Source organism: Saimiri boliviensis, chromosome 4 (assembly GCF_048565385.1).
Source record: "Saimiri boliviensis isolate mSaiBol1 chromosome 4, mSaiBol1.pri, whole genome shotgun sequence".
NCBI classification, from domain to species: domain Eukaryota; kingdom Metazoa; phylum Chordata; class Mammalia; order Primates; family Cebidae; genus Saimiri; species Saimiri boliviensis.
In genome coordinates this window covers 162,439,546-162,452,285 of record NC_133452.1, presented here as the reverse complement: position 1 = coordinate 162,452,285, position 12,740 = coordinate 162,439,546, and the positions used below count along the sequence as shown (strand labels likewise).

The 12,740-nt window shown below is 48.1% G+C and overlaps 1 protein-coding gene across 2 annotated transcripts in view; it reads left to right on the top strand.

Moving 5' to 3' along the window:
* The window catches only part of GPLD1 (glycosylphosphatidylinositol specific phospholipase D1), a 69,376-nt gene that overhangs the window by 40,749 nt on the left and 15,887 nt on the right, over nt 1-12,740 (top strand). For both annotated transcript variants that reach the window (XM_074398518.1, XM_003927301.3), the window contains 6 exons: nt 3,036-3,146; nt 5,295-5,369; nt 5,467-5,623; nt 6,464-6,605; nt 7,549-7,654; nt 7,741-7,834. In XM_074398518.1, the coding sequence (XP_074254619.1) occupies nt 3,036-3,146; nt 5,295-5,369; nt 5,467-5,623; nt 6,464-6,605; nt 7,549-7,654; nt 7,741-7,834 (685 nt within the window). The remainder of the gene's footprint in view (nt 1-3,035; nt 3,147-5,294; nt 5,370-5,466; nt 5,624-6,463; nt 6,606-7,548; nt 7,655-7,740; nt 7,835-12,740) is intronic.

Below are 12,740 nucleotides of genomic sequence, written 5' to 3'. Positions count from 1 at the left end.
ATTTTTAGTAGAGACGGAGTTTTGCTGTGTTGGCCAGGCTGATCTCAAACTCCTGACTTCAGGTAATCCACCTGCCTTGGCCTCCCAAAGTGCCAGGATTACAGGCGTGAGCCACTGCGCCTGGCCAGAATTTGAGATTCACAGAAACGATATAAAGATAGTTCAGAGAGTTCCCATGTACTGTTGACTCATTTTCCCCTACGTCAACATCTTACATAATTATGGTATACTTGTCAGAAATGAAAAATAAAAACATTTGGTCCATCACTGTTAACTAAATGCCAGACTTTTCTTTAGATTTTTGTTATTTTGTCCTACGTGGTTGTTCATCTTCTGAAAAAACCTGCAGTAATTACAAACGTTGCTCGTGGAGTCCAGGCATTAATTCCTCCCAGGAATGCCAGGCTCCTGGAAAGTGTTTGTAACAGCAGAGGCATTAGTTTTTGTAACAGCAATAAGGAGGGGTACACAGAGCCCTGCTGCTAGTCACTGACGAGGGTAGGGCTTCTGGTGACAATGGCCTGGCACTGCGTTCTCTGAGTGTCAAGCGCCAGGGAAGGAACCCTAGATCTCTGGTCAAATCATTGGGATTCTTCTTCCAGGCAAGCCACTTAACCGTTAGCTGTGATGTTAATCCTGTCAAGAGAAAATAAGATGGCACACCTGAACATGCTTTTTTTTTTTTTTTTTTGAGATGCAGTCTCACTCTGTCTGTTGGCCAGGCTGGAGTGCAGTGGTGTGATGTTGGCTCACTACAACCTCTGCCCCCTGGGTTTCAGTTATTCTCCTGTCTCAGTATCCCAAGTACCTGGGACTACAGGTGCGCACTGCCATGCCCGGCTAATTTTTGTATTTTTTATAGAGACGAGGTTTCACCATATTGCTAAGGCTCGTCTTGAACTCTCGACCTCAGGCAATCTGCCCACCTCAGCCTCCCAAAGTGCTGGGATTATAGGCATGAGCCACCATGCCTGGCCATGAACACACTTTGAAAAATAAGAGCAATGGTTTATGATCTAGTTTGGGCTCTGATGAAAGGAGCTCTAAATTCAACACGTACAGGTAAGGGACTGGCCAGTATATCAGGTCACAGTCTCAGAGGGACAGCATTTAGCAGAGCCTTCTGACACCAAATGAAAAATTTCCAAAATAAATCTATCTAATCCGGTTGCTTCTTACTTCTCTACAAAGCCTTTCCCCATCATACTGTTGTGCAAAGTGTAAAGCTTTGGGCACGTGTGAACAGGGAATGAGAGAGGCAGCTGCTGCCGGTGGGTGATAAAGTCTCTCAAATACCACTTGGGTGAGGAAGGCAGTGGCTCCATGCCCTCCTCCCCGAATGATCTTAGATGATTTCAAAGATGGCAAGATAAAGGCATGGACCAGGGATAGGAATCCCGCCCTCAGGCCCTGACCTCGATGAGCCTCTCCGTGTCCTCATTTACACGATGAAGGTTCGGACAGGTATCTCAAGGCCTCGCCTGCTTTACAATTCTCTGTTCCTCTTGTAATGCTGGGCTGGATGGTGCAGCTGATGGTGTTGCAATGAACCAGTTCTCACTGGCAGGGCCCCAGTTACTGGTTCCCATCCTGCCCTAGCGTGTCTTGTTTATCAAGTTTCTGCCTTACAGGAAAGGGCAGTACTCACACATGCCATTGTCCACGGGTGTGGAGAGATTAGCCAATAAGTAATGAACCTGGGTCGTGGAGCTCATGCATTATGTGGCAATCACCACTGTGTGTGAAAGGCCGCTGATTGTTACATAAGTTGTGAATGAATTGCATTCAGGTCTAGACTGATTCCAGACAGTAGGAAGAGAACGATGTGGAAAGTCAGGCCAGGGAAGAAGAGTATCCCTGAAGAGACTGAGTTTCCCATCTGTAAGCTGTGAAAGGATGCTAGCAGTTCCACCCTAATCCGTTTAAACAGCTCAGAACAGGGTCTACGGCAGCGCCGTCCTGCAGGGCTTTCTGCACTACAGGAATGTCCTGTAGCTGTGCTGGCCAGTGAAGGAGACACAGAACACCGGCTCTCAACATTGGAAATGTGGCTATTGCAACTGAGAAACTGAATTTGTATTATTTAATTTTTTTTTCGAGTTGGAATTTCACTTTTGTCGCCCAGGGTGGAGTGTAGTGGTGCCATATCAGGTCACTGCAACCTCTGCCTCCCAGGTTCAAGCAATTCTCCTGCCTCAGCCTCCCAAGTAGCTGGCATTACAGGCGCCCACCACCATGCCCACGCAGGGCCAGAAACTGAATTTTTAATTATAATTAATGTTAATTACTTTCAATTTAAATGTAACAGTCCTGTTTGGCTAGGGGCTCCCACCTTGGTCAGCATGGCTCTGGAGCATCCTGACTATTCAACAAATGTTAGCTACTGTTGCTAATGTTGTATGATTGTTATTTTAGATACTTGTTCTTTTCGAGATGGAGTCTCGCTCTGTTGCCCAGGCTGGAGTGCACTGGTGCGACCTTGGCTCACTGCAACCTCTGCTTCATAGGTTCCAGCGATTCTCCTGCCTCAGCCTCCAGAGTAGCTGGGGTTACAGGTGCCTGCCACCACGCCCGGCTAATTTTTGTATTTTTAGTAGAGACGGGGTTTCACTATGTTGGCCAGGCTGGTCTCGAACTCCTCACCTCAGGCGATCCACCTGCCTTAGTCTCCTGAAGTGCCGGGATTACAGGCGTGAGCTACAGGGCCCAGCCTATTTTAGATACTTTCAAAGATAAGTTTGGTGCTTAATGTGGGTCAGAACATACACGAGGCTGTTTGTGACAAACCTAGAACTTGTAAGTTCCACCCTCTGCTCTCTGGCATCTTTGCTGCTTCTGAAGGCAGACAGACATGCCGAAAATGTGCTGAGGGCAGAGCTCCCTACCTGATGTGTTGTAGACGTGTTACAGCTTGCTGCACCTCTGGCTTCTGGGTGGCAATGGGGGTCCCCAGACCTCTCCGCACCCTGGGAGTCAGGAGCGCTGTTTCCAAGGACGTGGCTCAGCCTAGGGTAAGTAAACTTGTGCCCCTTCAGCCCTCAGGTCGGTTTGGCTCGGCCTTGGCGGTGTTGGACTTTAACAAAGACGGCGTGCCTGACCTGGCTGTGGGCGCTCCCTCCGTGGGCTCCGACCAGCTCACCTACAGAGTAAGGCTGCTGCTGGGGTGGGGCTGGAGGAGAATGGGGTGGGCGGGGGTGGGGGGACTCTGAGGGAGGTCCACGGTAGGGGGAGCTTCTGGAGCGAAGCAGACGGCCAGTGTGGCAGACAGGGCATTTGTTAGTAGATAATCTCAGGCCCCTGCGGGGTTCTTGCCGTGACCTTGAGTTACCTTGTGGCACCTGCTGCTGCCTCCCTGGCCCGATTTGGGCCCTGTAGGTTCCCAATTGCACCAGGTATTTTGTTCTTTTTTCCCTCCCCCACCATGCTGAAGGCCAGTGAAGGGAGACAGAAATCCCAGCTGATCTGTAGTTTCTGGTTATCACAGAAGGGAGGTGACTTCCCGGGACCTTTCCTCAAATGCTGATCCAAGCCTGTTGCTGCTGAGATCTTGGGCCCTGGTCTACAGGGCTGACTTTATACCATAGCAGGGCCCACACATCCAGGAGCCACGTGTGACCACGGAGGCCACGGGCTCCCGCCTGCCAGATGTCCTGCTCAGGCTCCCCTCTCACCCTTCTCCTCACACTCCATCTCTAGACATGCCAGCGCCTGTCACTTCCTGAACTCATCAGGCTCTCTGACTCTGCGATCTTTGCTCGTACAGTTTCCTCTGCTTGAAAAGCGTCTTCTCCCGTCTTTTTTAAGGAGTGACCTGCCACTTCTTGCAAAAAGTATCATCTAACTTCTGGGTGAGGCTGATGCTTCTTTGTCCACACACAGCATCCTGTGCTTGGATCTGTTAAAGCTCCTTCTACCATGGGTGTCATAATGACCTGTGTGCCCGCTTTTCAGGAGGGCAGAGATTGGTCTTACTTGCCATTGTGTACCTAGTACATGGCTTATGATGGAAAAAAAAGTGCTTCTAGAATGAAGGGGGATGGAGACAGGCAGGGTGTAAGAGGAACTGATTGATAACACGGAATAAAACAGCTCAGCCTGTATCCTCAGGCGGGCGGATGGTACACATGTGGTATGTTGGCATTCAGATGTGCCATGGGTACAAGGGGCTGCAGCCCAGGAGGCTTCATGGGAGAGCCCGAAACTGCTGGGCCCGAGGCGGGCACAGAGCTGAGTGAGTCACTCTGGAAGTGCACCGCACAATTGGTATGGAGGATCCTGAGCAGACGCTGGGGAGGCAAAGAGGAAAACAGCATCATTTCTGCAGTGCGGACTCTCATAGTCTGATGGAAGTGACAGACTTAAAAAAATTCCTGGGCCGGGCGCGGTGGCTCACGCCTGTAATCCCAGCACTTTGAGAGGTTGAGGCGGGTGGATCACGAGGTCAAGAGATCGAGACCATCCTGGTCAACATGGTGAAATCCCGTCTCTACTAAAAATACAAAAAATTAGCTGGGCATGGTGGCGCGTGCCTGTAATCCCAGCTACTCAGGAGGCTGAGGTAGGAGAATTGCCTGAACCCCGGAGGTGGAGGTTGCAGTGAGCCGAGATTGTGCATTGCACTCCAGCCTGGGTAACAAGAGCAAAACCGTCTCAAAAAACAAACAAAAATTCCTTTCAGCCCAGCAGCAACGCAGAGGATGGGTTTCTGTCTGTCATTAAGTTCCTAGTCATTAGGGGTGGTGATAAGTTGACAAGGTCTCACTTTAATTTAAAAAACAATTTTTTGCTGAGTGCGGTGGCTCACGCCTGTCATCCCAGCACTTTGGGAGGCTGAGATGGTCGGATCACCTGAGGTCAGGGCTTCAAAACCAGCCTGATCAACATGGTGAAACCCTGTCTCTATTAAAAATACAAAAATTAGCTGGGTGTTGTGGCTGGCATTCACCTGTAATCCCAGTTACTAGGGAGATTGAGGCAGGAGAATCACTTGAACCCGGGAGATGGAGGTTGCAGTGAGCCGAGACTGCCCCGTTGCACTCCAGCATGGGCAATCAAAAAACAAGAAACAAAAAAGACATCAATTTGCCGTGGACACAGGGTCTCACTGTGTTGTCCAGTCTGCTCTTGAACTCCTGGCCTCAAGCAGTGTTTCCACTTCAGCCTCCCAAAGCACTGGGATTATAGGCATCAGCCACTATACCTGGACCCAGAGTCAGTCTGTGCTGTCTTGCCACTCTTTAAGATTCTTGGGTCACCACCAGCGCCTCATGTCTGTGCTGTCTGTCCTTATCTAGGGTGCCGTGTATGTCTACTTTGGTTCCAAGCAAGGAAGAATGTCTTCTGCCCCTAACATCACCATCTCTTGCCAGGTATGTTGACCACTTCAGTCAGGCGCAGAAACCTGGGACTTGTATCCTAGCTGCCACCAGGCCTGGGTAAAAGGTGCTTTCCTGGTTTCTTCTTCAGGACGTCTACTGTAACTTGGGCTGGACTCTGCTGGCCGCGGATGTGAATGGAGACAGCGAGCCTGATCTGGTGATTGGCTCCCCGTTCGCCCCAGGCGGAGGGAAGCAGAAGGGAATCGTGGCTGCGTTTTATTCTGGCCCCAGCCACAGCGACGAAGGTAGTGCCTGATGGGGAATGGGTGGAGACCGTGGCCACTGTGTGTACAGCGACTTACCCTGCACACAGGTTTATGTCACCAACATTTTCACACAGTCTGTTACTCTTAAAGACGTTCTGGCAAGTGGTGTGCATAGATTCACTGAACAGACAAAAAGTGACCCACAGCTTCTAGGCAGAGACCCAAAGAGGGCGAGCAGACTGTTCTCATAGTGTCTCCATGTAAAATAGAAACACAGGAGGCTTTGCACCAAAAGCATCTCAGAGGTGCTGTTGACTGTGCTTTTTTTTTTTTTTTTTTTGGGGGGGGGTTGGGGACAGAGTGTCCCTCTGTCACCTAGGCTGGAGTGCAGTGGCATGATCTTGGCTCACTGCAGCCTCTGCCTCCCGGGTTCAAGCAATCCTCCTTTCTCAGCCTCCTGAGAAGCTGGGACTACAGGCATATGCCATCACACCCAGCTAATTTTTGTTATTTTTAGTAGACATGGGGTTTCACCACATTGGTTGGGCTGGTCTTGGACTCCCGAGCTCAGGTGATGTGCCCCCCTTTGGCCTCCCAAAGTGCTGGGATTAAAGGCATGAGCCACCACACCTGTGCCAGAGCCTTTCTAAATAACACCTTCCACTCCACAGAAGCTTTGGAAATGGATTTCTCATATGAAGTGTGAGATTCCTTTTTGACATTGGGCTTCTGGAATCCTCATGAGGATATAAAAGACTTTCGGCAAAAACTCAGCAAAGTGAACCCATTTCTATCAGGCTACAAAAAGGACCCTTTTTTCCCATCCCAGTAGTCCTCTCACTTAAAGTATTAACAAAAGGAACGGGTTGTCTTCTTTAGAAAAACTGAACGTGGAGGCAGCCGACTGGACGGTAAGAGGCGAGGAAGACTTTGCCTGGTTGGGATACTCCCTTCACAGCGTCACCGTGGACAACAGAACCTTGCTGCTGGTGGGGAGCCCCACCTGGCGGAATGCCAGCAGGTGAGGCTGGTGCTGAGGCCCGGGACCCATGAGCCCAGGGCCAGGCGCCTGCTGCTGCGGAGCCCACAGAGTGCGGGGCGCAGGGAACAGGCGAGGAAGTGCTTGGCCTTTGAAGGAAAAGCCGAGGCTCTGGGCAGGTTGCACATTCTCCTCCGCAGACATTTAAAAATACAATAGGCAAGTGTATTATTTGCTCTCAGTTCTGGAAGCTAGAAGTCCAAGATCAAGGTTGAGGTCAGAGGGTCGTTTTCTCCTGAGCCCTCTCTCCTTGGCTTGCAGACGGCTGTCTTCCCTCTGTGTGTGACCCATTCCCCACTTCTATTTTGTTCTTTTTGGTGGGGGGGTTCACACTGTTGCATAGGCCACAGGGCAGTGGGTGATCATAACTTACTGCAGCCTCAAACTCCTGGGCTCAAGGGATCCTCCTGCCTGAGCCTCCTGAATGGCTGGGACTACAAGTACGTGCCCATGCCTAGCTTTTTTTTTTTTAATTTAAAAATATTTTTGTAGGGATGGAGTCTTGAAATGTTGCCCAGGCTGGTCTCAAACTGGCCTCAAGTGATCCTCCTGCCTCTCCTCTTCTTTGAAAGACACCAGTTGTATTAGATCAGGGTCCTCATCTTAACTTAATCGCCTCTTTAAAGATTCTGTCTTCAAATAGAGTCACATTCTGAGATACTGGGGGTTAGGACTTCAGCGTAGGGCTGGGGTACCACAGCTGAGCCTCTAACCATAGGTACCGCTATGCTGGCTGTCAGTTGGGAGGCAGGGTGGTAGGTGTGGCACCTGGAGAGCCTGGATGTTGAGATGAACTCCGACAGTCCCCGTCACAGGGCCAGAGACCCTGCTGGGAGGCCTGGATGGGGAGGTGCGTTTCCTTCCCTTGCGCCTTCGCGCCTGGCCGGCCCTCCCTGGCAGCTAAGCCCACTGTGTTTCCTTCTAGGCTGGGCCGTTTGTTACGCATCCGAGATGAGAAAAAGAGCCTTGGGAGGGTGTATGGCTACTTCCCACCAAACCGCCAAAGCTGGTTTACCATTTCTGGAGACAAGGTACGGCAAGCCCTCCCCCACAGCGAAGTGGACACCCCAAGGCGGCTTTCTCTGCTATGCAGTTACTGATGTATTGCATCTCACAGGCAATGGGGAAACTGGGTACTTCCGTGTCCAGTGGCCGTGTGCTGATGAACGGGACTCTGACGCAGGTGCTGCTGGTTGGGGCCCCCACACACGGTAGGTCGTGCCCCCGGACGCCCCGCTTCCTTCCAGTCACGTGGCTCCTTGTACACGTCCTATTGGAGGAAAGATACCAGATCTGGAGCCGAATAGATCTAGGTTTCAGTATTTCTTTTTTTTCTTTAATAGCAATTTATGTAACTTTGGGGAAGTTACTTAACCTCTCAAAACTTTTGGATGACCATCCACAAAACTGAAATTATAAATACCTATTATAGGCCCACTGCAGTGGCTCACACCTGTAATCCCAGCACTTTGGGAGGCTGAGGTGGGAAGATCACTTGAGGTCAGGAGTTAGATACCAGCCTGGCCAACATGGTGAAACCTCATCTCTACTAAAAATAAAATGAGCCAGGCATGGTGGTGCACACCTGTAATCCCAGCTACTCAGAGGCGGAGGCAGGAGAATTGCTTGAACCCAGGAGGTGGAAGTTGCAGCAATCCACGATCATGCCACTGAACGCCAGCCTGGGCAACAGAGAAAGACTTCATCTCAAAAAAATAAAATATCTATTTCAAAGATTTGTTGAAAATGACATAAGAAAGTAACTTAGTGTGTATTAAAGCCCCATCCCATTGAACTTGGAGCTAGAGAAAAATTGTGTAAGTCAGTTCACTAGGAATAGGTTTTTTGAGATGGCAAGACTGTCTCAAAAAAAAAAAAGATAGGTCCTCGTAGTAGAAGAGTGCAGCAGTGCTGTTACGGCTCACGCCCTGACCTCCTGGGCTCAAGTGATCCTCGCACCTCAGCCTCTTGAGTAGCTGGAACTACAGGTGTGTATCAGCCACCATATTGCCTAATATTTTACTTTTTACAGAGACAGTCTCACCATGTTGGCCAGGCTGGTTTCTAACTCCTGGGCTCAAGTGATCCTCCCATCTTGGCCTCCCAAAGTGCTGGGATTATAGGCCTGTTGGACGGTACCTAGCCCTGAGGACATATTTTAATAAATCATTATTCTGTTTACTTTATGGGAAAGAGTCTTTAAAAAAAAAAAAAAAAAAAAAAAAAAACAAGGCTGGGCAAGGTGGCTCAAGCCTGTAAATGGGGGAGGGACGGGTGGGTGGGGAGGTGGGGAGAGAGCATGGGGAGAAATGCCAGATATAGGTGAAGGGGAGGAAGGCAGCAAATCACACTGCCACGTGTGTCCCTATGCAACATTCTTGCATGTCCTTCACATGTACCCCAAAACCTAAAATGCAATAAAAAAAAATTCTTCTTATATATCATCAAACTATTTTTCGGGAAGACTTTTGCTTCATGCCATATGGGAAAGATTTAAGTAGTAAACAGAAGTGGATCGGGCAGGCCAGGCGCTGAGGCTCACACCTGTAATTGCAGCACTTTGAGACGCAGAGGTGGGCGGATCACTTGAGCTCAGAAGTTAGAGACCAGCCTGGTCAACATGGTGAAACCCTGTCTCTACTAAAAATAAAGAAATTAGCCAGGCGTGGTGGCATGTGCCTGTAATCCCAGCTACTCCAGAGGCTGAGCCACAAGAATTGCTTCAACTTGGGAGGTAGAGGTTGCAGTGAGCTGAGATTGTGCCATTGCACTCCAGTCCGAGTGACCGAGCGAGACTCAGTCTCAAAAAAAAAAAAAAAAAGAGAAGTGGATCAGGCAAAGGAATGGCTAAATGTTTTATTGAATTGAGGACACAGCATTCAAACAACAAAAAAGTGCTGACTTCGCTTTGGCATCTTTTTTTGCTTTTCAGTCTAGGGAGTGATTTCTGAGCTCTTGCAACACACATTACTAACTTTATTCTCATCATCACTCTTTCTACCCAACTGTTGTGAATTAGAGTTTCTCAAAGTTCCTTGGCTTTGGTCCCTTTAGTCTCTTGATAATTTTTTTTTTCCTATTCTAAAGTATAATACAAAATAGAAGACCGGACGCGGTGGCTCATGCCTGTAATTGCAGCACTGTGGAAGGTTAAGGTGGGAGGATCACTAAAAATTTTAAAAATTAGCCAGATGTGGTGGCACACACCTGTGGTCCTAGCTACTCAGGAGGCTAAGGTGGGAAGATTGCTTGAGCCCAAGAATTTGACACCAAGAATTTGAGACCAGCCTGGGCAATACAGGGAGACCCCGTGTCTACAGGGAAAAAAAAATGGTAGCATGGTGATGGTGCACGTGTAGTTCTAGCTACTCAGGAGGCTGAGATGGAAAGATCACTTGAGCTCAGGAGTTCAAGGCTGCAGTGAGCTATGATCGTATCACTGCACTCCAGCCTGGGTAGCAGAGTGAGACTACATTTATAAAAAAGTAAAAAAAGTTTAATTATAATTTTTATATGTGCATATATGTTAATTTATAACATGTACATAACACATAGATAAGTGTATATTATATATGTAACACATATATACATGTATAACATATAATTATATAAATTAATGTCACAATCAGGCTATTGTTATTTATACATTTCACCTGCATTGTTCAGATTTTCCCATTTTTACTTGTATTTTCCTTGTATTTCGCCCACACAATTTGTAGGGCTCAATTCCAAATAAAAATTCAGGGCCCCGTCAGGGCGTGGTGGCTCACGCCTGTAATCCCAGCACTTTGGGAGGCCGAGGTGGGTGGATCACGAGGTCAACACATTGAGACCATCTTGGTCAACGTGGTGAAACCCCGTCTCTACTAAAAATACAAAAAATTAGCTGGGCATGGTGGCACGGCCTGTACTCCCAGCTGCTCAGGAGGCTGAGGCAGGAGAATTGCCTAAACCCAGGAGGCGGAGGTTGCTGTGAGCCGAGATCACGCCATTGCCCTCCAGCCTGGGTAACAAGAGCGAAACTCCGTCTCCAAAAAAAAGAAAAAAGAAAAAAAAATGCAGAGCCCCTTGTTAAAAAAAAATTGTTGACAATTTTGAGTCAGAGACAGGACAACATGAAGACGGGCATAGGACCTCTCTAAATGCAGCGCCTGTGTGATGACATGGGCACACACCCTGTATTTATGTCCTAACCACTTAGCTCTTCTGGGCACTGTACGTCTTCTCTGAGCTTGGAATCAGGTGAGACATAACTTCCCTCATTTCCTAATCCAGAGCAATTTTTGCATAGTGCCTGCATTTGATCACAACCTTCCCTCAGCATGCAGCTTGCAAAGATGTGGCATCACTGAAAGGAATGCAGGCTCTCATGTCGAAACCGTGACCTTGTAGTTCATGTGGTATCAGACGGATGTCACTGTTAGCTCTGAAATTGCAAAAGATCCACAGCATCTCTGGGAGTTCGCTGAAGCACTTGAGTGTGCAGTTTGGGAATCGCAGCTGTAAGGTACAGATTAATCTAAGTTTGAGAATTTCATTTTTTTTTTTTTTTTTGAGATGGAGTCTCTGTCCCCCAAGATGGAGCACATTGTTTTTAGTAGAGATGGGGTTTCACCATGTTGGCCAGCCTGGTCTCAAACTCGTGACCTCAGGTGATCCGCCTGCCTTGGCCTCCCAAAGCGCTGGGATTACAGTCGTGAGGCTCCATGCCCGGGCTTAATCTCCTTTTAGGGCATCACCTGAGGATGCTAGTGTGGAGTCTGTGTAGAGAGCTGGTTTAGATAGTCCCGTCCCTGACAGTCTGTCCTCTGTCTTTGTCTCAGAACCTTGGGTCAGCGGTGGCCACTGCATGTAGCAGTTTGACTAGTAGAGATTTTAGAGTGCTGAGTAATAACTATGAAGTTTTTCAGGATGAAAGAGGTAATAGCGATCGCAAGGCTGAAGTGAGGTGGGCACTCTGGCACTGATGGTACAATGTCAGTTGACAAACCTTTCATAGAGGCTTGGCAGAATGACAACAGCCTTAAGTCCTTTCCATCCTTTGGATGCTCTATGGACCACTTCTATGTATCTGTCCTAGGAAAGCATTCAGGACTGTGGGAAAGAATATTTATCACAAGACAGTTTATCCTCTATATCCATATTTGTGGATTCAACCAACCATTGGCAGCAAATATTTGAAAACACAATGGATGGTTGACTCTATCCTGAATATGTATAGAACTTTTTTCTTGTCATTATTTTCTAAACAACATGACAAACAATTGACATAGTATTTACATTGTATTAGCTATTATAATCTAGAGATGTTTTAAAGTATGAGAGGATGTGCGTAGGTTATACAGATATACCGGTTTTTAATTGATTATTGTTTTTTGTGAGTGGAGTCTTGCTGTATCAACAGGCTGGAGTGCAGTGGCGTGATCTTGGCTCACTGCAGCCTCTGCCTCCTGGATTCAAGTGATTTTTCTGCCTCAGCCTCTGAAGTAGCTGGGACTCCAGGTGTGCATCACCACACCTGGCTCGTTTTTGTACTTTTTTTTAGTAGAGGTGTGCATCACCATGCCTGGCTAGTTTTGTTTGTTTTGTTTTGTTTTTGGAATTTTCACCATGTTAGCCAGGCTGATCTTGAACTCTCTAATCTCAGGCCATTCATCTGGCTAGGCTTCCCAAAGTGTTGGGATTACAGGCGTGAGCCACCGCAACCGGCCAGGACACCATTTTCTATCAGGACTCGAGCATCCGTGGATTTAGGTATCTGTGGAAGGCTCTGGAACCAGTCCCCCTGGATACGGAGGAATGGCTGTGTTCTTTGCAGTAGCAAAGAGCCAGAAATAGCCTAAATGTGTAAAGAATCAGATTTAAAATTTTATAATCCACAAAATCTCCATTTTGTTTAAAGTGCATGTGTATAGATACCTGCCTACCTACCTGCCTCACTCCCTCTCCAGAAAGAAATATATAGTATATAAATCTTCTTTATGCTTTTTTTTTTTTTAAGAGATGGAGTCTTAAATATTGCCCAGGCTGGCCATGAACTTCTGGGCTCAAATGATCCTCCCATCTCAGGCTCACAAGTAGCTGGGAATACAGGCATGTGCCACCACACCTCGATTA